This window comes from Triticum aestivum, chromosome 5D (genome assembly GCF_018294505.1).
Source record: "Triticum aestivum cultivar Chinese Spring chromosome 5D, IWGSC CS RefSeq v2.1, whole genome shotgun sequence".
NCBI classification, from domain to species: domain Eukaryota; kingdom Viridiplantae; phylum Streptophyta; class Magnoliopsida; order Poales; family Poaceae; genus Triticum; species Triticum aestivum.
In genome coordinates this window covers 24882630-24908383 of record NC_057808.1, presented here as the reverse complement: position 1 = coordinate 24908383, position 25754 = coordinate 24882630, and the positions used below count along the sequence as shown (strand labels likewise).

General features: G+C 48.2%; 1 protein-coding gene and 1 pseudogene across 1 annotated transcript; one reads left to right on the top strand and one right to left on the bottom strand.

The window, feature by feature from the left end:
* The window catches only part of LOC123120157 (uncharacterized), a 40868-nt pseudogene extending 19924 nt beyond the window's left edge, over nucleotides 1-20944 (top strand).
* Nucleotides 20945-21603: 659 nt separating this feature from the next.
* Nucleotides 21604-25363, bottom strand: LOC123119180 (disease resistance protein Pik-2). The gene is made up of 3 exons (XM_044538888.1): nucleotides 24295-25363; nucleotides 23689-23915; nucleotides 21604-23599 (listed from the first exon to the last, which is right to left on the bottom strand). Exons 1-3 carry the CDS (start codon nucleotides 25173-25175, stop codon nucleotides 21789-21791), a joined length of 2919 nt encoding a protein of 972 aa, XP_044394823.1. The 5' UTR covers nucleotides 25176-25363; the 3' UTR covers nucleotides 21604-21788.
* Nucleotides 25364-25754: the final 391 nt, after the last annotated feature.

Below are 25754 nucleotides of genomic sequence, written 5' to 3'. Positions count from 1 at the left end.
TTCGTCGTAAAGGGTTACGTCGATGCAAGTTTTGACACTAAATCTAGATGACTCTAAGTCTCGGTCTAGATACATATTGAAAGTGGGAGCAATTAGCTAGAGTAGCTTCGTGCAGAGCATTGTAGACATAGAAATTTGCAAAATCCTTACGGATCTGAATGTGACAGACCCGTTGACTAAAATTATCTCACAATCAAAACATGATCACACCTTAGTACTCTTTGGGTGTTAATCACATAGCGATGTGAACTAGATTATTGACTCTAGTAAACCCTTTGAGTGTTGGTCACATAGAGATGTGAACTATGGGTGTTAATCACATGGTGATGTGAATTATTGATGTTAAATCACATGGCGATGTGAACTAGATTATTGACTCTAGTGCAAGTGGGAGACTGAAGGAAATATGCCCTAGAGGCAATAATAAAGTATTATATATTTCCTTATATCATGATAAATGTTTATTATTCATGCTAGAATTGTATTAACCGGAAACATAATACATGTGTGAATACATAGACAAACAGAGTGTCACTAGTATGCCTCTACTTGACTGGCTCGTTAATCAAAGATGGTTATGTTTCCTAGCCATAGACATGAGTTGTCATTTGATTAACGGGATCACCTCATTAGGAGAATGACATGATTGACTTGACCCATTCCGTTAGCTTAGCACTCGGTCGTTTAGTATGTTGCTATTGCTTTCTTCATGACTTATAGATGTTCCTATGACTATGAGATTATGCAACTCCCGTTTACCGGAGGAACACTTTGTGTGCTACCAAACGTCACAACGTAAATGGGTGATTATAAAGGTACTTGTTGGGTTGGCGTATTTCGAGATTAGGATTTGTCACTCCAATTGTCGGAGAGGTATCTCTGGGCCCACTCGGTAATGCACATCACTATAAGCCTTGCAAGCATTGTGACTAATGAGTTAGTTGCGGGATGATGTGTTACGGAACGAGTAAAGAGACTTGCCGGTAACGAGATTGAACTAGGTATCGAGATACCGACGATCAAATCTCGGGCAAGGAACATACCGGTGACAAAGGGAACAACGTATGTTGTTATGCGGTCTGACCGATAAAGATCTTCGTAGAATATGTGGGAGCCAATATGGGCATCCAGGTCCCGCTATTGGTTATTGACCGAAGACATGTCTCGGTCATGTCTACATAGTTCTCGAACCCGTAGGGTCCGCACGCTTAACGTTACGATGACAGTTTTATTGAGTTTTGATGTACAGAAGGAGTTCGGAGTCCCGGATGTGATCGGGGATATGATGAGGAGTCTCGAAATGGTCGAGACGTAAAGATCGATATATTGGACGACTATATTCGGACTTCGGAAAGGTTCCGAGTGATTCGGGTATTTTTCAGAGTACCGGAGAGTTACGGGAATACGTATTGGGCCTTATTGGGCCATACGGGAAAGAAGAAAAAGGGCCTCAAGGGTGGCCGCACCCCTCCCCTTGTTCTGGTCCGAATTGGACTAGGGAAGGGGGGCGCCCCTTCCTTCCTTCTCTTTTTCCCTTCCTCTTTTCCTATTCCATATGGGAGGTGGAATCCTACTAGGACTAGGGAGTCCTAGTAGGACTCCACACTTGGTGCGCCCCCTCCTAGGGCCGGCCTCCTCCTCCCTTGCTCCTTTATATACGGGGGCAGGGGGGCACCCCAGGGACACAACAATTGATCCTTGAGATCTCTTAGCCGTGTGCGGTGCCCCCCTCCACCATATTACACCTCGATAATACCGTTGCGGAGCTTAGGCGAAGCCCTGCGTCGGTGGAACATCATCATCGTCACCACGCCGTCGTGCTGACGAAACTCTCCCTCAACACTCGGCTGGATCGGAGTTCGAGGGACGTCATCGAGCTGAACGTGTGTAGAACTCGGAGGTGCCGTACGTTCGGTACTTGATCGGTCGGATCGTGAAGACGTACGACTACATCAACTGCGTTGTGATAACGCTTCTGCTATCGGTCTACGAGGGTACGTGGACAACACTCTCCCCTCTCGTTGCTATGCATCACCATGATCTTGCGTGTGCGTAGGAATTTTTTTGAAATTACTACGTTCCCCAACAGCCTTCTCCGCCTGTTCGGCCCGGTTCACCAGAGCAGCCTTCTCTTCGGCCCAGGCTCTCCGTTCCGCGTCGAAGTCCGTCTTCAGCTTCTCCTGCGCAGCAATACTGGACACAAATTTAGCATTTGCTTTCCGGGTCTCAGTTTCTTGCGTCTTCAGCCGGGTCTTGAGATCAGAGATATCAGCCTCAAACTTCTTGCCAGCAGCCTGCATAAATTTCCGGGTTATAACATGAACAGTTATTATGCAAATTTAAAGTCCCAAGCATTTTCCAAGCAAAGACACTTGGCACTTGGGGGCTAATGCATATCGAACGTTCCTATCTACAAACTACCGGTTCATGGAAATAAGCCGGACCTTAAGTCTACAACATACTCAATCATAAGTCGTCGACTTGGGGGCTAGCATGGTAAAGGTAATTATGCAGTAAGTAAGAGGATAGAAGAATAATACCTCAGACTTCTGCTGAATCTGGTTCACCATGGCAATCTCTACGTCCCGGCTCTTGTGCACTTGGCTGACGTAGCCGGAGACGAGCTCTCCGATGCTCAGGTTGGTGTAGTCGGAGAGGTCCAGATTAACCCGGCGGGGCTGTAGCAACTCCCCCTTGGCAGAACACTTGGCCAGTGCAGTAGGTCTCCCCGGCTCAACAAATTCCGTCCGGGTGATTACCACATCCGGGTCATCTACTGGTTGAGCCGAGCTGGAGGCCTCCGGGATAACAGAAGCTTCTGCTATGGGCTTGTTGGTTGGAGCAGCGGCCTCAGGAGCAGAGGCAGCTGGCGGTTCTTGAGCGGCTACCTCCGGCTCAGGCAAGTCCGGCTCATCGACCGGCTTGTTCTTCTTCGCCCTTTTGCTGAGTTTTGCTTGGGCGCTGAAAAGACAGAAAGGTTAAGCACAAGAGTGTAAGTAAAGACAAAGTACACCATAAGATGATCATTATTACCCGGGCACAGTCTTGAAAGCCGGCAGGTTCGACTGCATAGAGTCGCCCGAAGAGGGGGAAGTCTCCTGATAGTTTGAGTCAGAAGAATTGAGTGGCTGACGTATAACACCCGCCAAAGGATGAAAAGGGTACAAGTTGGAGATAACCTCAGTTCGGCGCTTCCTCGATGTGTCAGGTAACCCGGAGGAGAGGTCGGCGTCCTTGTTGGTCCGGGTGTGACGCCGGCTCTCATGAACCTGTCGCTTCAAAATAAATTGAGGATCTTGATAAGCTAAAGGATGTGAAAAGCTTACTTTCCGGGTTACCCTTCGGACTTTCAGCCTTGGCAAGGGCTCCGAGTCGGAGGAAAGTGACATTACCTCTTCAACCACCGGGTTACTTGCGCCGGTGTCATCCTGTTGATGAATAGTATTGATAAGGCGGGAAGAAATAAACAACAGATATAACAAGAGTTTACAGGTTCAGGGGTTACCTCTGACTCGGAGCTGTCGCTTAGTTGCATCAACTCTGAAGCAGTTGGCCTACTTCCCTTCTTGCGGGGAGCGGCTTTCTTGGCGGCTTTCTTCGCCTTCCTGGCCTTCTTGGCCGCCTCGTGGTCATATTTGACCTTCCAAAATTTGTCATCAGCCTGAAAAATACAATGATGATTTCTTAAAAGATTCAGATGAAAGTTATATACAGAAGAAGATAAGATGTTCACATTAGCGGCTTACCGCTGGGGCTGGATTGGTCTTGCAGAAGGGGGCTAACCCGGTCCTCCCGCAGTCTGCCAGGCTCTCGTTCAAGAGAGCCTTGGTCATATCCTCTGCAACATCTTCAGGAAGATCGTTGCGGCTGTGTCTCTGGGGGTCATCCTTTCGGCCCGTGTACTCGCACATTAAGCCGGGGCGGCGGCTCAATGGGATCACCCGCCAGGAGATCCAGACCCGGACCAGATCGATTCCATTGAGACCATTGCCCAGGAGAGCCTTGATCTTGTTGATGGTGGGGAGCAGAGGTTGGCGTTCCGCCTGAGTTAACTTGTCAGACAGCGGGTGGGTTGGCTCCAGACGTGAAGGGCGAAAGCCGGGCAGCGGGCTCTCGTCAGCCGGTGACGTGTCTTGGCAATAGAACCACGTTAGATTCCAGTCCTTTGGGTGACTCGGCGGCTCGGCATAAGGGAAAAGACAGTCTCTCCGTCTCTGAATGGAGATGCCGCCTAGCTCCAAACTTGGCCCGTTGGCACACTCGTTCTGGCGGTTCAAGTAGAAAAGCTCTCTGAAGAGCAGCAGACTGGGCTCTTCTCCAAGGTAAACCTCGCAGAACACTTGGAAATTGCATATGTTGGACACCGAGTTGGGTCCTATATCTTGTGGCCGCAGGTCAAAGAAGTTCAGCACATCTCTAAAAAACTTTGAGCCGGGCGGTGCGAAGCCCCGGCTCATGTGATCCACAAAAATGACCACCTCCCCGTCCCTTGGATGTGGTCTCTCCTCTGATGGGTCGGGGGCATGGTAGGACATGACGTCCTTCTTGGGCAGATAGCCTGACTTGACAAAATCTGCTAAGGTCTCGTTGGTGACATTGGACCTCATCCAATTGCAAGTGATGGAGGCTTTAGGAGCTTTGGGAGGCATGATGAAAGTCGGCAGCCTATGATAAAAGGAAACGTCCGGTTTTATTATAAGCCGGAGGAAATTTACAGGTCAATGTTAAAGTGGCGGCTTATGGAGGGGACTAATGACATATATCTAGGTGCAGCGGGTTATTTAAGCCGCCCTAGGTATTGAGAGTAATTCGATTGTCTACGGCCTTATCACAGATGAGCCGGAAAATTCTATGGCGCATGGTCTCCTTTGAGCCAGGAAATTTTATGGCGCATGGTCTCCTTTGAGCCAGAAAATTTTATGGCGCATGGTCTCCTTTGAGTCGGAAGATTCTACGGCGCGTGGTTTCTTTAAACCGGAAATGTAAACCGCCATGACTCAATGAGTGCAGTTTTTTACTAAGTGTGGTGAAAACAGGTTTCACACATTGCAGTAAATATTTTGGATCAAAATGGTCGGTCAAAAGGAAAATTTCTAGACCTAAAAAACAGACGCAGGGGAGTTCTTGAGCTCGAATGAGGCCTTCATGCAGTAAAAAGAGGTCTACTTGCATGAGAAATGGGTGCTAAACAGCTACCGCAGTGGTTCTATACAAGGCTAAGATCAAAAAAGGGCAGTAAAAATGAAAACTACCGGAGCTTGTGGGCGACGGCGACGAACACGGACGAACACGGACGAACCCTACTGCAAATCTGTTCTACGGGGTAGCGAGGACTTACCGGTGCTGAAGGGATGCGGAGGTTGCCGCCGTTTGTCTGGACCGAGTCAGGGTGATGCAGCGGCCAAGGTTGACGAAGACTGGGGGCGCGGCGGCGGCGGCGGAGTTTGAGTTCTCGGGGGACAGAGGAAGAAGACGAAGAAGAAGAGTGGCTGAAGGCCCGTCGGGCCGGGCTATTTATAAGGGCGAGCTCATAAGTGGGCGCGAGAAACGAGGAGACCGCGGCGTGGTTATCTCCCCACGAAACGCCTCGATTTTTGGGATAGCAGTAAAGATAAGATCCGTTGCGGATCTGCTGGAGTAAAAAATGGACTTAATGGAAGATGACGTCACGGCGGATTACCCGGAGTCCAGAGGATGACGTCACGCCGGGTTATGACATTCACGCAATTGTAAGCCGGAGATTTTCTGTCAAAAGGATTGAAGATTGACATGAGCCGGCTCAAATCAATCTGGGGCCTAATGTTGAGGATATAGACCTTAGAGTCACCCGCCAGGAGGGGCCGGGTTACTCATATGGTCATTGCCAGAAGCCCGGCGCTAAGCTTGAAGACGGTGGGCCAAAGATGGGCTTAAGACCCGGATACGGCTTAAGGCCCGTAGTTACAATCATTATTATGGTAGAACTTGTAGTGTAAGGAAAGAGTAATTGAGAGTCCGAGCCGGACACTCTTATGAGCCGGCCGGGACTCTGAGAGTTGCTGGGCGTTAGCCTCCCCATATAAAGGGACGACCCGGGAGCGGTTTTGGGGAGAAGGAAGATCTCGTCGAGAGCCAGGCATAGCAATTAAGCTCCCTGGTCCTCGAAACCCTAATCAATACCACCTCAACTGGACGTAGGCTTTTACCTTCACCGCAAGGGGCCGAACCAGTATAACCCTCGTGTTCCTTGTCCCGTTAACCCCTTCAAGCTTCCTAGCGGCGATGGCTCCACGACTAAGTCCTAGCTTGAGGACATCTGCCGTGACAATTCCATGACACTTATGATGCACCCTTCTTGATTGCGCGGTAGTCGCTTTTTATTAGGGTGATCTCTCACTTAAAATATCAAAGTAGTTAGTGTTCACCCAAGTGTAGCACCATCTGAAATTCGTATCTTTTCGGGGTGCGCCATGTACACATGAGCACGAACGAATCGAGAGGAATGAGGCGGGTGAGGTCAGACCTTGCAGCAAGATCACTTGGTTGTCTTTGACGTTCAGGCAGGAGAGTCCTAAGCTTGGAACACGCCCATCGAAAGATGAACAAGAATCACATAGAGATGTGATCGGCAAGTTGGCCTACCGATTGAAATTCGTGTCATCAGTGATGAACCCGTCAATGGCATCGAATAGAAATATGGATCTTGAATCACTCTAAATCAATTATGAGAGACATTGATTTGAGTGGGAGCGCACTGTCGAATTAACATGTTTAATTCTCAGTGCAATTAATTATGAACACTGTCTAAGTGTTTCTTGCAAAATAGTTGTAGAATAATGGCTCGCGATTCCACTTTCCCTGTTAAAATTGAATAGTTGTTAAATATCTTGTTAAAACTTTACGATTGGTAACGTAATATGAGGATTGTCCTCAAAAGTGCCGAGAAGGACTTTGTCCTATCGCATGCTTTCCGTATCCTCCCGCTAATGCTATGGATCATGTGACTCTCGTCCTTCGATCCAAAAGCTAGAATTCTGTTACGGTCAAGTGGAATATGTTTGCTTCCATGAAACCCAAACTTCGAAAGTTGGGATAGTTATATGATATTCATGGAACTGAAAATTATTTTCAGATACAAACAAAGCAATGTTTGTTTGCAAGTATTAGTAAAAGTGTTTACTATGCATTTGACTGTTGGGAAAGGGATCCAGAAGAACGCCTGTCATATAATGAAAGGTGAATAAAACAACAACTTAAAGAGAAAGGAAGTGTCCAAAGGGTGTTAGTATGACTTACACGCCTAGGAAGTCCGGGGCTAACGCCACTCTTAAGTTGGGTGCTTCTTTTGCGAGTAGGAGAAATACTAAAAGTTAAACTGTTAGAAGTATAAAGGCAGAAAGAAAGATGACTGGAATATCCAGCTCATGTATGAATGTCATACAAGTTTTTGATGTATAGTAGGCTGGTCAAAGATATAGTTCTTGGGAATTATGGTTAAACATGTTAATCACTAATTCTTGGGTATTGTGAGTTAATCACAAAGATACCCGCTCGATTGCATTCGGTTACGAATCAATGTAAGAGCTACTATGGCCTAAAAAGACTAGCCAGAAATGAGGTTAAGGTATACACAGGGAACATAGTAAATGTTACTATACCTTCAATCGGTGTATTGCCGTCTGTATTTATTTTCATAATTTATTTAGAGTTTTTACAAACTCTAGCCCATTGCATAAGGTATCTTGCAAGAAGGTTGTTCATAAGAGAACTTTTTATGTTCGATGTTATGAATAACACAAGGGCCATACTTTCATTATGAATGAGATGTATGTTATGAATATTGATAATAATACAATACCTCTGGGTTTACTTTCATAATTCATTTTAGAGTTTCATACACTCTAGCCCATTGCACAATGTTTGTTGCAAAAGAGGTGTTCATAAAACCAACAATTGTTGTTAAGTATTATGAATAACATGAAGGGCCATGCTTCCATCCAAGATGTGATGTATGTTATGAATATTGATGGTAATATGATACATCCATAACGCTGACGCTAAATGTCGCGAGACTATGAGAATACCACACATGTGTGGCACTGCATTTGGTCATATTGGAGAAACCCGCATGGAAAAATTCCATTATGATGGATTTTGAAGTCGTTTGATTTTGAATCATCTGACACTTGCAACTTTCCTCCGAAAAGTGAAGTGACTGAAATACCGTTCACAGGCCATAAGGAACGAGCAACAAACTTATTGGTGATCATACATTTTGATGTGTGTAGTTCAATAAATGTTGTTGCAAGTGGTGGATTTATTTATCTTCAGAAATGACTCAAGTAGATATATGGATATTTACTTGATGGGACGTAAGTCTGGATCTTTTGAAATCATTCGAAAGGTTTTCAAAAATGAAGTAGAAGTTATTGTAACAAGAAAATTATGTTTCTGCAATTTGATTGCACAAAGGAATATTTGAGTTACATGTTTAGCGAATGTCTGATGAGTTGTGAAAGGGGTTTCATAACTTGCACCTCCCGGAAACCACTGCAAGTGGAAAGTCCGTGGAGATGTAATCTAACCATTTATGACATGGTAAGGTCAAAGATGACATAAATAAAATTGCCATTGTCCCTTTTAAAGTGATGCTTTAGAGACTGCGGCTTTTACACTGAAAAGAGCTCCATCGGGTCTGTTGAAATAAAGCCATGGTATGGTACACCCAACCATGTTATATCTTTTATTAACATTTGGAATATGGGGCTGGTGTAAAAGGTTACAAATCTATTCCAAATCAGACAAGTGCTACTTTGTAGGTTATACCAAAATGTTGGGTATTCCTCCCTCACTATACCGAGGCAAATAGTTTTGCCGCGAAACGGTGTGCTTTTAAAGAGAATGGTTCTTTCAAAAAGGTGAGTGGGAGAATAGTGCAACTCGACGAGATAAACAGTATCTACGTCATCAGATCAAAGGAAAGAGACCTTGGAAGTAATTCTAGAGTTTCGTACTGCGACTGATACGGAAGTCTCTACAATAAAATGTATGAACTTCGGTCGAACTTGCAGCTGAACCACGTAGGCAAGGCTCGTGCAAACCTCTCAGGTGCGCAAACGAGATATTGTTGTTAGACAACATTATACCTACGATACACAAGGAAGCGTTGATGGGCCCTGACTCCGGAATTGGCTAAATGCCAATACAACCCGAGTTAGTTTCCATATAAGTGATTCAAGATTTAAACCTTGATACACCTTTCGGAAGACTTAGAGTCTAACGAATATTTATGGAACTTAAAACTGATACGGATAAAAATGTTTTATCCATAAAGCTCGACTTTTTGAAATAACAAGTTCAAGAGTTGACTACGATGAGGTTGTTTTCATCGTAGCGATGCTTAAAGTCGGTTCGGGTTGAACTAGCAATTAATACATATTTCAATCATGAGATATGAAAGATGGATGACAATAGGATTTCCATCTGATGGAAATGAAACCAAGGACTTGCATGTGTTATAGTCCAAGGCATTTTGTCTATCCAGAGGATGCTAGTAAGGGTGCAAACTTCAGAGTTCCAGCGATGGACAGAAGAGAGCAAAATGGAGTTGGAATCTTCGTGCTTTGATGAAATGGTCAAAGGGGTTTGACTTCATCAATGGGTAACGAAGATGCTTGTAATTCAAGAAAGTAAGTGGGAGCGTAATAATATTTCTAAAAACCTTGTGTGCTTGACACATTGTTAATTGGAAATAAATTTCTTGACACGAATTAGGACTTCATTTGAAATTAGTTTTTTGATGAAGTGCTTAGGCTAAATAGCCTCAATATTAGGCATAATGATCTATGGAGATAGATTTACCTAATAGGGCTAAGCAATGAATACATATTGACAAGGTGCTAAAACCTTTTAGCATTTAAAACCGCCAGGGAGTGATTCTTGCCGGAGTCACATGGAAGAGTTTTTTGCAAGACTCGGTGTCCCAAAACATTGATGAGCAAAATACATGATGTAGATTCCACACACTTTTGTGTTTGGATTAATCATGTATTCCATGGTATGTAAAACAACCAGATATGTCCGATACTCCCAAGGTGTTACGAGTATGGATACCAAAGTGATCAAAGTACTGATCATGGGACAACAGTGAAAGATGTCATTGAGTACTAGAGTAAGTACTGATGATATGTTTTCTCGCAAGCGGAGATCATGAAGAGTTCGTTGTAAAATGTTACATCGATACAGTCTTCATCTTTTCTCCATGCGATTTTCGATTTAAGTTAAGCGTTTTGTGTAATACACAATATGGTGGCATGGTAGTTGGAAATTGTTCCCAACAGGATACTGTGGTGAATTCTATAACAAATGACTAAGTATGTTGACGCTTTAGAAGCGACAAACAAGATGTTGAACATATAGTTCATTCATGAACTTACTATGGTTCCAAGATGGCTTTTGTTAATGGGACACTACTGCAGGTAGTTTCTCCATAACTCAGTCTGAGGAATCCAGGTTCGACCTGTGATTCACATACATAAAAGCCAAGTCCGCACAAAATATGAATTTTGTGAAAGCGTGAAAATGCGAGGATATGCAGAGATAGACACGGAGCTGAAGTTGTCAGATCCGATGGACATCAGGCTATACCACATGCGAAGCATTTTTTACACCAGTATGCCATAGGTGTGAAGTGCATTAGCATTAACTGGATTATTGATTCTATTGCAAGTGGGAGTCTGTAGGAGATATGCCCTAGAGGAAATAATGAATGATATTATTTATCTCCGAGTTCATAATTATGTTTATGTTCCATGCTATAACTGCAATGATTCTCGAGTCTGCAATATCCACGAGGCTCGGAGGAAGACTCATATGCACGTGTGGAATAATAAACGGTAAGAAGTAGTCCTAGTCTGGCCTCTAAGACTAGCTCAAGTGTTGCATGATGGTTTTGTTTTCCTGATCATGGGCATGTCTATGCCAGCAATTTTGAGGGCACAATGTTAAGAGAACATTTGTGTTGAATCGACCCGGATTGATGTTATGCTAAGAGATTCATTCGTCACAAGTTAATGGTGCATAACACAGAGATGGTTAACGTTTGCATGATTCCTTAGACCATGAGAGTATCGAGTTTCTTCATGCTTGCTTCATGAACTTTGGGGTTTGTTAAACGTCATCCGTAAATGGGTGGCTATTACGGCGGCTTACGGGTTCATGGAAAAGTGTGTCAAGTAACTTGATAGCTCAAGATTGGGATTTGCTCCTCCGATGATGGAGAGATATTCTTGGGCCCTCTCGGTATTACGGTATCCATCATCGTCTGGCCAGACACAGTGTGATTTGATCAGTGGGATACCGGAACACGGAAACGAGAAAAGAGAACAAAACCGGTAACGAGGTAACTAGCATAGTGGAAAAGTTGTTGATCCACGGGAATGCCAACGTGTCTCACCTTGGGTATTTGTAACATATGGCGAAGCAACAGGAATAGCACACGGCAACTGGAGGTTCACTCGAATATTTATTCGTGTGGGTATAGGGGTCAATATGGGTGTCCACGGCTCCGATGTTGATCATTGATCGGAAGGGGTTCCGGGTCATGTCTATACTTCACCGAACCTATAGGGTCACATGCTTAAGGGTCATCTATCTGCTGAATACTAGACAGGGACTGAGAGAAAATCACCGAAAAAGTTTTTGGACACCGAAAAGTTTCGGACAGCGGAATCGTACCGCAGAGAGAGGCCATCGGATAAGTTTCGATGATACCGAAAAGTTGTTTCGGGATACACCATTAAGTCAAATTGGTTTCGGCACATGCCTGATAATTCTTGGAGGATGCCAGAATCATTCTGGAAGCTTTTTGGAATTTTCTGAGATAAAAACCGGAAATGTTCCGGAGCTGCCGGAGCCATTTCAGATGCGTTTCGCAGATGAAAATCACTAAAACCGGAATTGTTTCGGAACGCGTTGAAAATCATTTTAGTGGGTACTGGAAATGTTCTTAGCCCACATAAATATTTTCAGTTCGATCAGACGCTGAAAAATGTCGTCGTGAATAGTGAAAATCAGCTTTATGGTTACTTTATGGAAAGCCACCTTTTGGGGCTTTGCTCGAAAAGATCTTGGGGATGACATGGATGGATAGGAGCCATTTTTTGGGCCCCTCATGGGGGTGTGGCCGGCCACATGGGGTATCCCCGCTTGGGGACCCTCTTGTTCATTGGTTTCACTCCTAGGTCCTTGTGGAAGGACTTCATTCATGTGCATTTTGGGTTTTTTTGTGAAACTACCCTACCCCCTTGGGATTTCCTATAAATAGAGGTGGAGGGGCAGCCCTCCACAGTCCTCCCTTGCTCTCATCCACATGCCATGCATTATCTGGCTTCTTCTCTCCCTCCCACGAAAAGAGTTTCGTAGAGCCGTAAGGCTTTCTGGGTTCCGGCAGGAACTAGTTCTGGACGGCAAAGCCCTGCCGGATAGATGACACCGTATGTGTGCAACTCTGTAGAGAGATCGTAGTTTCGGTCTTAGTTCGTGAGTGCCTCCCGAAGGGCTGTCCGTGTGACCGTCCGAGTTTCGAAGGTCCTCCCGAAGGGCTGTCCGAGTGACCGTTCGAGTTTCGAAGGTCCTCCCGAAGGGCTGTCCGCGACACCGTCCGAGGGGGCTGTTCGACCGCCTCCCGGAGGGTTGTCTGAGGAGCAGATGAGGGTATACATCCTCGCGGTTGGGAGGTTGTAAATCCTAGCTGCGGGGATCTGCACCGCCGATCGTCATCGACTCTACTTCCCGCTGCGCTACGAGTCGGTAACGAAAAAGATCAAACCATGTATGCAGTCTCCATAGTGGTCCTGGGCTGGTGCGTAGGTCGGATTTTTTTTGTTTTCTGCTGCGTTACCCTACATCCTTCGTCGACTCCCTCGCCGCCTGCTGCTCGGGGTGGCCCCCCCTGCTCCGTCAGCGCGGCGGCTCGCTCGGTGGGTGCGCCCGGCTCCTCGGCCTGTCCTGGATCTCGTTTCTGGGCGTTGGGCGATACAGAGGACTCGGATACTGATTCAGAGGTCAGCGGCTCGTCCTTCATGGTGGGCATGGTGCCGGCCGCTCCTGTGGCTGGGCGTGTCCGGAAATTTGCCCTGGGGGGCAGGGGCCGGCCGGTGGCGCAGCCTTGTGGGTCATCGGGGTGGATACGTGTCGGTCGGCGACGGCGCAAAGTGGGCAGGTGTCCGGCCCCGTCTCCTGACTGTGGTGTCCTCGGGCCTCCTCCCTCCTCTGGTGCAGCGGCGCCATGCGTTTTGGGACCGTTGGCTGCTGCTGTCGATCATCGTTCTCCTCTCCGGCTGGGGTGGGTGCCCTCCGTGGCGGCTTCGCCGGCGGGCGCTGGGGCGGCAGGTGGCCAAACCCTAGATCGCTCGTGTCCTATGGGGGCGATGGGCCCCCGTGAGCAGTTGGGCCTGGCGGTTCCTGGTCGGGATCGGGTTGGGCCGCCTGGGCCTCCGGTTTTGTCCTCTCTCGAAGCATTTCCCCTCCCTTCTGTGGCCCCGGGACAGCTGGTTGTGGCCTCTGTCCCGCGTGTCCCCCTCCCCCGGCCCATTATTCCGCTCCGGCCCAGTGTGCCCTGGCCAGCCTTGGCTACTTATGGGTGCGATGTGGTTCCCTCCCCCCTCCTAGGCTTTCCGGCTTCCGCCGCTGATATTCGCAGAGTCTGTCGCCCTATCCGCCATTTCTCCGGATCCATCCTCTCCCCTGCTCCTCTCCACCTCTCCTTCGTGGAAGCGCTTGCCATGGACAAGTCTAGGGGCTCTTCCTCCGAGGCCCTCTCGGGTAGCAAGCATGCGCGTGAGGATTCGCCGGGCAACGGAGTTGATCTGGCCTATGAACCGGAGCTTCGGTCGAAGCTGGAGGCTGAGAGGGTTTCGCGCGAGGTGTCGCGTGAGCGTGAGGCCTGGGCGGCTGGGCCGGAGTGGCTCCAATGCGACGAGCAGGAGTGCTCGGCTGCTAGATCTGGCCCGGCGCTCCCTGGACCTGGTGGTGCGGCGACGTCGGGTCCGGATCCTTGGGAGGCTGCTGCTGCCTCGGCTGGTGGTGTTTCCTCCTCGTCGCTGCCGCGTCCGGCTTCGGCCAGGGGTCCGGTGCCCCCGCCGCGGCCGCCTCCTCGCTCGTTTGCGGCTGGTGCTGCCTCTCGCTCGGGCCTGCGTTTCGGTCCTGGTGCTTCTTCCTCTATGGTTAGGGATCGTCGTGCTCCTGCTTCTGCTCCGGGTGCATCGTCTGCTGACCTTGGTGATGGCATCTTACCCCCGCCTCCGCCTCCCCCTCCCCGCCAGCATCCTGCTGCCTCAAGCCCTTCCCCGTCTCTGACCTGCTTCGCCTATCATCGTCCGGGCCACTTCCAGTCCAGGTGCACCAATCCTCCCTTTTGCCTCATCTGTCGCTCGGATGGTCACCTGACGGTGGATTGCCGCAATCTCTCAAGAGCCCCTCCTTCATTCAGTTTGGGTTGGGGCTGCCAGGCTGTTCCTTCTTTGCTCTGGATTCTGATGTGCCTGTGGTGGTGGCGGCGCCATCCCTCTCTAATGTGGCCATCATTACCGTCCGCGGTCAGTCGATTTCTCCTTAGATCCTCCTGGATGGTCTGAAGATTTGGGATGATGGGAGTTGGGACTGGCAGGTGCGGCAGCTGTTAGAATTTGAGTTTGCTGTGGTTTTTCCTTCCAAGGAGTGTCTAAGGATGATCTCTTCATGTACTAGCTTTACTCTGCCTCTAAACTAGTTGGTGGTGTCAGTCAAAGCGGCTACTTGTGGTGCGAAGGCGGTTGGCCCTCTGTCTAAGATCTGGGTGTTCGTGGATGACGTGCCAGTTGGTTTACGCTCTGCCGAGTTCATGATGGCTTTTGGGAATCTAATTGGCAAGCCCGTGGAAGTTGATGCGGAATCTTTGGGCAAGGTTGGTCCGGTTCGCCTCAATGTGTGGTGCATTGATCCTGTCTATGTTCACAGTGCGGTGGATGTTTTCCCTTCTCCTGATGGTGTTCGTCTTCGTGTCCGGGTCGAGGGTGCTGACTTCCAGGTCCCTCCTCCGCCTCCTCCTCCCAAGCCGTCGGTTCGTGATGATAAGCAGGGGGACGGCTCGGCTGGTGGGCAGAACCCTAGTGGTGGCTCGGATCCCCGTTTTACTTAGTCGGAATGGGATAAGTTGGAACCTGATGAACAGGAGATGCTCAAGGACAATGCCCCGACAGCTAACCCTCAGAAGGATGACCTAGCTCCTCGTGTGATTGCTGCTAACAAGGGCACGCCCTTCTCTGGTGTTCCTCCGAGTCTATAACTAAGAAGAAGAAGAAGTCATCGGTCCGGAAATTCTCAGCTAAGAGCAGGGCTTCTTCGGGCTCCAAGCAGTCTGTGGCTGGTCTGGCTCGCCATCTTGATAAGGACCTGGGCTCTGCTTCGGGATCTGGCCCGGGTCCGGCGTCGCCGGTGCGGTGCTCTCCGTCGCTGCGCTCCCCGGCGTCTACGGCGCGCAAGGGCCGGCGTGTGCGTGACTCTGTGGTTTCGGTGGCGGTGAGGGCTGAGAGGTGAGCTGCGGCCAGGGATCTCCCTCCTTCAGGTTCGTCCGTTCATCCCCCTCCCCCTGCTTCCCCTATTCATCTTGTTTTACCTTTGCTTTCGGATGATCACTTGCTTCATGTTATGTCTGATATTGGGGTGTCAGTTGCACCGGGTTTGGGCTCTCCCTCTCGTCTCCTTTCTGTCATTAGGGCCAACGAGGCTGCCCAGGCAGCGATTGCCAAGGCCATGGAGGTCGCGGCTGTTGCCGGGCCTGCGGGGGCCCAGGTCCAGTCTGGGGAGGGTGGGGCGACATTTGGTTGTGGCCAGTCGCCTCCACCTTCCACTCAAGTCAAGAGAGGCCCGTCCAAGCGCTCTAAGCCTTGCTTGGCTCTGTGCAGATCAAGCCTCCGCATTAAAAATCTTTCCTATAAATGAAAGCCCTCTTCTGGAATGTTAGAGGTTTTGGCGCTAGGGGGCGTCGAGACCAGATCCATGACCTAGTTTGTGGTGAGCATATTGATATTTTAGGTCTTGTTGAAACGTTTAAGGAATCCTTTCCCCTCCTGAACTTTCGGCTGTGGCTGGCATGGATAGGTTCGACTGGCACTTTCTCCCTGCGTCGGGCCACTCAGGGGGGCATCTTGTTAGGGTCTAAACGTGATGTGTTTGATTTCATCGCCTTTGATCATGGAATTTTTTGGGCGAGCTGTGTGGTTCATCATCGTCAGCTTAACAAGTTATGGGAATTTATGGTGGTTTATGGCCCCGCGGATCACTCCCTTGCCCCTCTGTTTTTGGATGAGCTCTCTATTAAGTTTGAATCCTGTAATATCCCTCTTATAATTGGTGGTGACTTCAACCTCTTACGCTCCCCGGCGGATAAAAATAGCACTAATTTCTCTTGGCCCCTTGCTAACGCTTTTAACGAGTTCATCAGTAACTGCGTGCTCCGTGAACTCCCTAGGGTGGGGGCCCGGTTCACCTGGTCTAACCATCAATCCTCCCCTGTCCGGTCGGTGCCGGATCGGGTCTTTGTTTGTGAGTGGTGGGACTTGCTTTTCCCTCGTGCGGTGTTGAAAGCTAGGCCTGCGGTGGGCTCCGATCATGTTCCCCTCGTAGTGGATGCGGGCTTGCGTTCTTCTGCGTCTCCGTCCCGTTTCCAATTTGACGCGCCCTGGCTTGTGGTGGAGGGATTTTGTGAGATGTTGGCTTCCAAAATTTCTAACCTTCTTTCCTCCCCTCGCCGCTCCTTTGGCCCCATGGATGACTGGCATAAGATGTCCTATGAGCTTCGTAAATTCTTGAGGGGTTGGTCTCGTAATTGGGCCGCAGATCAACGTAGGGACAAAGAGGCTCTTGAATCCCAGCTTCGGGATCGGGATCTCACTGCGGACCTGTCTGGGCTCTCTGCTTCTCAATGGCCACTCGTTATTCCCTGGAAGATGCTTTGATGCAGTTGCATAAGCAATCGGAGATCTACTGGCGCCAACGCGGCGCTCTTAATTGGACCTTGGAGGGGGATGCGATGACGGCTTATTTCTTTGCGATCGCTAATGGTAGGCGCCGGAGATGTCTCATTGACAGTCTCATTATTGATGGTGTCAGGAGCTCGGATCATTCTATCATTCTTAACCACATTGTTGAGTTCTACTCTAATCTTCTCGGCTCTAAGCCGGATCCTGGGCTCGTCCTCTCCTCTGACTTTTGGGATGCTGGGTGTAAGATCTCCTCAGATGAAAACTTGGGATTGATGGTCCCTTTAACTGACGAGGAAATTTGGCAGGTGATAAGCTCGGCTAATCCGAATGCTGCTTCTGGGCATGATGGTTTCTCGATTCCTTTCTTTAAGAAGTTCTGGCCACAGTTGTGGGTCCTCGTTTGCAAGATCATCCAGGGTTTCTGGCTGGGGACTGTGGATATTTCTCGCCTTAACTATGCTGTCATCTCTCTTATTCCTAAAGTCAGGGGTGCTGACCTGATCTCACAATTTAGACCTATTGCCCTCATCAATAATTTCGCCAAATTTCCAGCCAAAGGGCTCGCCACGCGCCTCTCCCCCATTGCCCATCGCACTATCAGTCCTTTTCAATCGGCCTTCATTAAAGGCCGTTTCATCTTGGATGGGGTTCACTGCCTACATGAAATTGTGCATGACCTTAAAATTCGTAAGTCTAAAGCGGTGATTCTTAAACTTGATTTTGAGAAGGCCTACGACTCGGTGAGCTGGCCGTTCTTGCGGAGGGTCTTGTTGGCTAAAGGGTTTGAAGGGCACTGTGTTCATAGAATCATGCAGTTGGTCTCGGGAGGCCATACTGCTATCTCTGTTAATGGTCAGGTTAGTAAGTTTTTTGCCAACGGCAGGGGCCTTCAGCAAGGTGATCCGGCCTCGCCCATCTTGTTCAACTTTGTGGCGGATGCCTTATCCCGTTTACTCTCCAGGGCAGCTGCTCATGGGCACATCTCTCCGGTCAGCTCTAATCTCCTCCCCCACGGGATAACCCACCTTCAGTATGCGGATGACACTATCATTATGGTTGAGCTGAACGATGCCTGCCTCGCCCATCTTAAATTTATTCTCCTATGCTTCGAGGCGATGTCGGGCCTTAAGATCAATTTTGCAAAAAGTGAAGTTATAGTTACTGGTGTGGACGAGTCTGAAGCTGTGCGGGTGGCACACCTTCTTAATTGTAAGTTAGGATCGTTCCCTTTCAAATACTTGGGCCTTCCCATATCCCCGGACGCACTTCATGCGAAAGATTTTGCCCCGGTGGTAACCAAGGTGGGCAACAGGGTCCTTCCTTGGCGTGGGAGGTATAATACCAATGCGGGAAAAGTGGCTTTGATCAATGCCTGTCTGTCTTCCCTCCCCATGTTCCTGATGGGCTTCTACCTACTATCGGGTGGGATTCATGCTGGTTTTGATGAACACCGTGGTGCGTTTTACTGGAATGCTGCTGATAACCGTCGTAAATACCGTTTTGTTAAATGGAAGCTGATGTGTAGGCCCAAAAACCTTGGGGGGTTAGGGATTATTAACACTTCCATCATGAACCAGTGCTTGCTGATCAAATGGTGGTGGAAGATTATGAGTGCTGAGGACCAGCCTCTCTGGATATCTATTCTTAAGGCTAAGTATTTTCCTTCCTCGAGCCCGATGTTTGCCCACTCTCGCGGTGGTGCTCAGTTTTGGAAGTCCTTGGTCAAAGTGAGGCCTATTTTCCAGTCTTTTGTTAGATTTGTAGTTGGGGATGGCTCTTCTATTAGGTTCTGGCTTGACTGGTGGTGTGGAGACTCACCCCTCTCGGTGACTTTCCCCACCTTATTCTCCTATTGTGCTGATCCGAATATTTCCATTGCGGAGCTTGCGTCCCTTGGGTGGAACTTGGCCTTTCGCCGATCCTTGTCGCCTGAAGAGTTTGAAGACTGGCAGCGTCTTACTGCCTTCTTCCCCTCGCTCTCGACGCACAAGGATTCAGTGACTTGGCCGCTGTCTGCCTCTGGGCGTTTCTCTGTTAAGTCGCTCTACTCTAAGCTTGTTGGCAGTACCCCTACTAATCGTTTCTCCCAGATTTGGAAGGCCCGGATCCCTCCTAAGATTAAGATTTTCTTATGGCAAGCCTTTAGAGGCAGGTTGCCTGCGGCTGATCAGATTCGCAAGAGAAATGGGCCGGGCTCCCAGTTCTGTGCCCTCTGTGGTGCTTTGGAGGATACGGAGCATATTTTTTCCACTGTGTCTTGGCTAAGCTCATTTGGAGCTGTGTGAGAGAATGGCTTTGTGTTTCTTGGGCTCCTGCCTCCTTTGCCGAGTTGCATAGCTTAGCTTCGAACCTGTCTGGAGTCTCCAGGCGCATCTTTTGGGTGGGCCTAGGGGCTCTATGCTGGTCCCTTTGGACGACGAGGAACAAATTTAGTATTGAACATGTGTTTCCGACTAAACCTGCTGATTGCTTATTTAAAGCGTGTGCTCTCTTGCAGCAGTGGAAATCATTGACTAGGGTCGACGACCAGGATGCGCTCTCTATGCTGATCTCCAAAGTTCGGGCTTCGGCTTCCCAATTATGCAGACAAGAGCAGGATGCTTAGTCGTTTACCTTTTGACCCCAGCAGACTAGTTGCGCTTGGGCTTTGCTCTTCCGGCCTGCGTGCCGTGTACTGGCGAGGGAGCCATGTACCTAACTGTTTTTTCTTTTGTTCCACCCGTGGTTGGGGTCTGTTTGACGTGTGAGATGATTTGCTTGTGGTTGCTACTTGCCTTATGGCTTTATCTATAAAGTCGGGCGTATGCCTTTCCTCTAAAAACTCACCTTTCTACCATTTGAGTTTTGGATATCTTTCAAAGAACCACCACTGTCATTTGGCTCTGTCCTATTGCTCGAGGTTCTGAGCCTTTCAAATGTGGGTCTTAGTTGGCACAAAATGCTCAAGTTAAGTATATTTCTTCAGACCTCAATGTACTTAACTTGTTTTACTGAAGAAATGTACTTTCAAAATGTGAAATGGTCAAGGTATTATTGTTCGAGACCTCAAGCTTTCAAAATGTACTTAACTTGTTTTACTCAAGTTGGCACAAGATGAGCCTTTCAAAATGGTCAAGGTATTATTGTTCGAGATCTCAAGTTGGGGTTTAAATGTGGAAAGGTAAGTCGGGATGATTGCTTTGTTCCGGCTTCACTTGTTCACTATTCATCCTATCACGTGCTTATTGTTGCAGATTTGGGTTCAATCGGAGTGTTTGACCAGAAGGCAGGCATATGTGTTTCACCAACTAAGGATTCTCAATCTAATTATCATTCCTGAAGGTATGATCTCACTTGGACAATGTTCTTCTTGGAAGTGGCGCCGTCCCTGGAGGAGCTCCACATGATGGTTTGTTCTTTAACTATAGCTTTTTTTTTGAGGGGTTGCTCTATTCTCCATTGCATGATTGCACACATGCACCTGTGCTTTCACTTGGAGTCCAAAATTAATCTGTTCCATTTACCTTTGTCCTATGGGTGGCATGTAGGTAGCTTATCATCCGTGTGAAATGGAAATGGATGAGGAGGCGAGGAGGGAAAAAATGTACAGCGAGAACAAGGGCATCAAGTGGTTATCACCTACCTCAAATTTCAAGCATCATTGGCTCACCAAGCTAGCCATCTTCTGCTTCCAGTCTGAAGAGTACATGGTGAGTCATGTGAGGCGTGTCATGAAAGCAGCGGTGAATCTAGGGAATGTGTACCTGTATGATAGGCTCACATGTATCAACCGCGACGGCGTGGAGCGTGTAAAGCCGATAATGTTTCCGGAGACAGATAAGCAAAGGTGTTCAGTGGAGAAGCAACTCAGGAAGGGCATTAAGTCACCTGCCACAATCCTCTTGCTGGCGGCTGCTGAAATAAGTGATGAGTATTTTGCAAGGATATCTGAGGACTATTAGAGGCAGTTTACTGAATATCAGTCAGTTGGACGGAAAAAGTGGCCAAGTCTGCATTTCTTTTTTTGGTGTGCTTTTGTAGCTGCCAATGCCTTGTAGAACTAAAATCAGTTGAAATCTATTGTGGGTGGCACTATTGTTGGTGAAGTCAAGAATTCGATAATCCAGTTAAAGTTTAGACCAAAGTTTGTAGAGATATATTGGATCCAATGATCTGTAGTGGTCCGTCGACGAGTGCATCAGTTGATATGGTTCTTTGAGAGCATATTGACCTGGAAGGGGAAGCTAGGCAATCTGTCCTTTGTACTAATAGGCATAGTTAGTTTGGTTATATGGTCCACCATGTTCTATTGCCTGATAGAATGTAAGCTACTAATTAGATTCTTGTGCCAACTAACAGAACAGATTAGTAGGGTGCGGAGTGCGGACTGAAGGGTTTTCCACCAATAGAACATTTTATCACCCAATGTTTGCAAACCAGCCTTTACAATTTCAGTACTCACCATCAGGTCAATGCCCACAGACAAACATACCATTGCCATTTTAGAACCACAAAACCGTACAAAATAACACCATATAATTATATGAAAAGACGATGGGTCATGAAGGTATGCCTGGTACATGTCCAGGGACAACAAACACAAATCCACTGTCTTGAAGAATTTACAAGATCATAATCATCAAACCAAATTTATTGATCACACATAAACACAGTACATAAAACATGTCATCACTCTCTCATGGCGTAGCTTATTTCGGAGGAAAATAACATCGTCCTAATTAACACAATATCTTTTTCAAAATCTAAAAACAGGTGATGATGCCATAATTTCCATCTTACAAAGACTCACCCAGAGTTTGACCTCATACCAATCGGTTGTTGATGCAAGATTATCCTAGGCGATGTTCCGTCAACCTTCCTCAACTTACCCAGCTCGCTTGCTATCTCCTTGGTCATCAAATCTTCCTCCTTTTTGTCGTTTGATGTCAAATGCAACTCTTTCAGCTTTGCAAGGTTTTCTGCGCCAAGAATGCCCTCCAGCATGCTGTATCGAATCTCAAGCCTTTCCAGCTCTGGCATGGCCTTACTTGAAAAGCTCAGTAGTGGCAACAAAGGACCAGAGAGGCAGAGAAGCTTTAAGCTCTTGAATCCGCCATCCAGCACCATGATCTCCCCGCTGGAGTACAGCTTGTTTTCCGCGATAATGGCCAGTGTTTGCCAGTCCTGCTGTTTGGCCCTAAAACAAAAGGTGAGAGAAAACAATGCCTTCAGTTTACTGAGGTCCTGCAAGTTATCTGTTCGGAGGGCTGTTAATGGTAGCGTTAACTTGCTGAGGACATCAAGTTCTTTTATCCACTTGGGGAGATTAATCATCTTGCCAGATAGTTCGAGAGCAACAAGGAATCTTGGAGGGGATGACAAACCATCCAGTGATTTGACAAAATTTGATGACTCGTCGTCAATTATGAGGGTTTGTAGAGAGCAGCCACCAAGGTACTCGATAGAGGTCCTTAACGCCTCTAAACTCCCATCCTTCAACATGGTTTCGAGCTTGTAGATGGCAAGCTTCTTAAGTTTGGTCAAATGACGAAGTTCTGATGACCCCTCAACAATCTCAATCCCTGACAATATCTGCAGTGCCTTCATTTTCTTCGTCATCTCTCCAGGAAGCCTTAATGCCTTCCGTGTTGATTTATCCCCGCCAAGTATGTTAACCAACAATTCAAGCTGGCATACAGCTTTAGGCAACTCAATAACTTCTGTGTCCCTTATGTCCAGTGTCTCAAGGCTCTTAAGCTTCCTAATGTTATCAGGAAGTTGTTTAGTGTCTGTTTTTCTGAGGCTAAGATACTTGAGAAGACACATCTCGCATATCTCAGTTATATGGCGCTGTTTGAAATCCTTGCAGCCTTCAAGATCCAGGACCTGTACAATTCCAAATTTAAAGGAATGAGGAGGGAGTTGTTTCTTCAAGCTCCCAAAGATGGTCAGTGACCTAACATGAGACAAGTTCATCTTCTCTGTATCCTTGGCATGTTTGGAATCACTGTCTTGGATGGACAGTCGTCGGACCTTGGTGCTAGGCAGCTGCATGAACCAGTTACCACCAACCACAGTGATGAAATTCTCTTCGCTTGCCTTTCTCACAATGAGCTCAAGAACCATGTCGTGAACTACACATTTCTTCACCTTTCCATTACCATTGTGCTCAACTGGTTGGATGATCTTCCTCCTTATGAGATGATTGAAATATGTCTCTGCAATAACATCAACACCCAACCCGTCTTTCTCACAGATGATACCTTCGGCTATCCATCGCCGCGTCAAGCGCTTCCTGCTGATTCTGTAGCCCTTGGGAAATATGCTCAGATACAGTGAGCAAGTCTGGATTTCAGCAGGCATGTCATTGTAGCAATCGCTAACGATCCTGCTCACTTGCTCCTGTGTAAGCTGTGTAATCTCTTCCACAACAGCATTCGCTGCTGCTTCTGGAAATATAGATTTGCAAACGTCCCTCCAATACGTATGCAGCTTGCCTGGGTTGCAGGCCACACGACCAGCCATGGTAATTATGGCCAATGGTAGCCCCCCGCAAATCTTCCAGACTTCTTCTGGAAACAGACCTTCAGTTTCAGAGGTGGCTTGCGTAGATGATTCTGCAGGATTGTGGCCATACAACGCTTTAGCATCATTATGAATAGTCTTGTACACATACGAAAAACCAAAATATCATGAAACAGATCACCTTCTTTGCGCTTAGATGTTGATTCGTTGTAGGCCTGCATAAACAACTTCTTAGATTTTTCTTCAACAAGGCGATGAACTTTACGAGTGTCGGCTTCTCTTTGTGCTGTAGCAACATCGTGAAACCGTGTAGTTACTATTATTATGCTTTTTTCTTCCACTGGAAGTGCATTTATAATACTATCCAGCAACAATGCAGACCATACGTCATCGATTAAGACCAAGTACCTGGCAAGCACAGAAATTCAATATTCGGTGCACAAAGAGCAGCATCTGTAACTTAACTGAATGCAAACAAAAAAATAATTCCAAATTGGAGGGGTTCTGCAACATAGACTGACTGAGTTTGAGTTAGGTTTGTGTTAGGAAGTAGAAACAGAGACTTGTTACAACCAACAGAAGCAAAGAATATAAAAATCTGAATTTCTAGGGAGTGTTGTTTACTCACAAGATAAAAACTTACTTTTATCGATTAAGAACATTTTGCCTTTTTTTTGCGAGAAGAACATTTTGCCTTTAATTCCACATGAGAACATTTTGAAATAGAATGGACTGTAATATATTGATGCTGCCTTTCGAAAATTCCTGAGGATTGCAGGTTAATTACCTGTTTCTCTTCAAGTGCTTCAGGATGTCATCCTTGAGGTCATCAATCTCACGTCTCTGCTCGGAGCTGCCGGATCTGCAGCGTATGGCATCCATGACGGCTGACGAGCCGCGTCTGACGAGGCTCTTCTTCTTCTCCGAGCTATCCTGCTGCTCGTGATTGCTGGTGCGCGGCTTGATTTGATCCCTGATGATCCTGAGGATGGCCTCCAGGTCGGTGCTCTGAGACACCGTGACCATGGCACGGTGGCTGAACTCCTCCCCATAGGTCCTGTACAAGGCGGTGGCGATGGCGGTCTTCCCCACGCCGCCGAACCCAACAATGCAAGTCACCCGCTTGTGGGGCTCCTTCATGAGATCCTCCACTCCCACGGGCTCCCTCGTGGTGACAAGCTGAAGCCGGCCGGGGGCCTGGTTGTCGGCGACATCAAATCTAGCGGCGCCGGCGCCGGCCTCGGCTGGGTTGACGACCCCATACCTGTCGCGCCGCTCGCTGATCTCCTGCGCCCGCATCTTGAGGGCAGAGAGCCTCGTGGCAATGTCGCGGCGAGGCCCCGCCGTGAGGATCTCGTAGACGCCGTTGACGAGGCAGTAGCAGCACATGCTGGTGCGCAGGCCGCGGATGCGCTTGCCGGAGTCGTCGATACAGTCCTCAATGTCGTAGGTGATGTCGCGGATCTGCTTCATCCAGTCCTTCATCAGGCAGCCGTGGGTTCCGTCGTTGGCGCGGAGGAAAGACTGCATGGTGGTGAGCTCGTCGTTGATGTACTGGAGGTCAACGCCGACGCCCCTAATCAGGGTGTACTCGTCGGAGAGAAGCCTGCCGAGCTTGGACAGGAGGGACCTCATGGTCGCCTCCGAAGCGCCCACCACCAGCTCCATCGCTCTGCCTTGCAAGCCGGCCGGATCAACCTGCCGCTCTTCTTCCACTCGGCGGCGGAGGGGGCGAGGAAGAGCAAAGTACAAGGAGGCGACGAATACGTGAACCCCACAAGCCGGGCTGCCGCTTCTCCTCTTCCACTAGCCGCCGTAGGGGACGGGGAGAGAGTATATGCCGAGTTGTTACCAAAATTAACACATTTGTGACATGGCAGGGTCAGGACCGGGGAGCTCCCCCTTTTAAAAAAAAAAGGTCAGGGCTGCGGAGCCAAGGAGGAGAGACCTCGGAGCATCTAGCCCGACTTGTAAATCTGGCCCCTCAAACGCACACGGATGCATCCGCGGGCATTGACCGACCTGTCCTCATAGTTGCGGCTCCCCCTCCTCATCCGTAGATGCGAGCATCTCACCAAAGACCGCGGTATGCTCCGCCTCCGCCTCCTGAAGACGGCGGCGGTTGGCCTCCGCCTCTGATTCCGACCGGAGGGAAACGAGCACCTGCTGCTACGCGTCCCCAGCGTCCCACACGTCCTCCTCCACCTCCAAGTCCTCCGGATCCATCGCGTCCGGAGGTAACCCCGT

What these genes read in the sequence shown, in the direction of transcription:
- LOC123119180 (XM_044538888.1), bottom strand. Translation starts at nt 25,175, where the DNA reads ATGGAGCTGGTGGTGGGCGCTTCGGAGGCGACCATGAGGTCCCTCCTG. An exon ending in AAGCACTTGAAGAGAAACAG is followed by an intron (nt 23,916 to 24,294) that starts GTAATTAACCTG and finishes TGTGCTTGCCAG; the next exon opens with GTACTTGGTCTTAATCGATG. An exon ending in AACATCTAAGCGCAAAGAAG is followed by an intron (nt 23,600 to 23,688) that starts GTGATCTGTTTC and finishes ACAATCCTGCAG; the next exon opens with AATCATCTACGCAAGCCACC.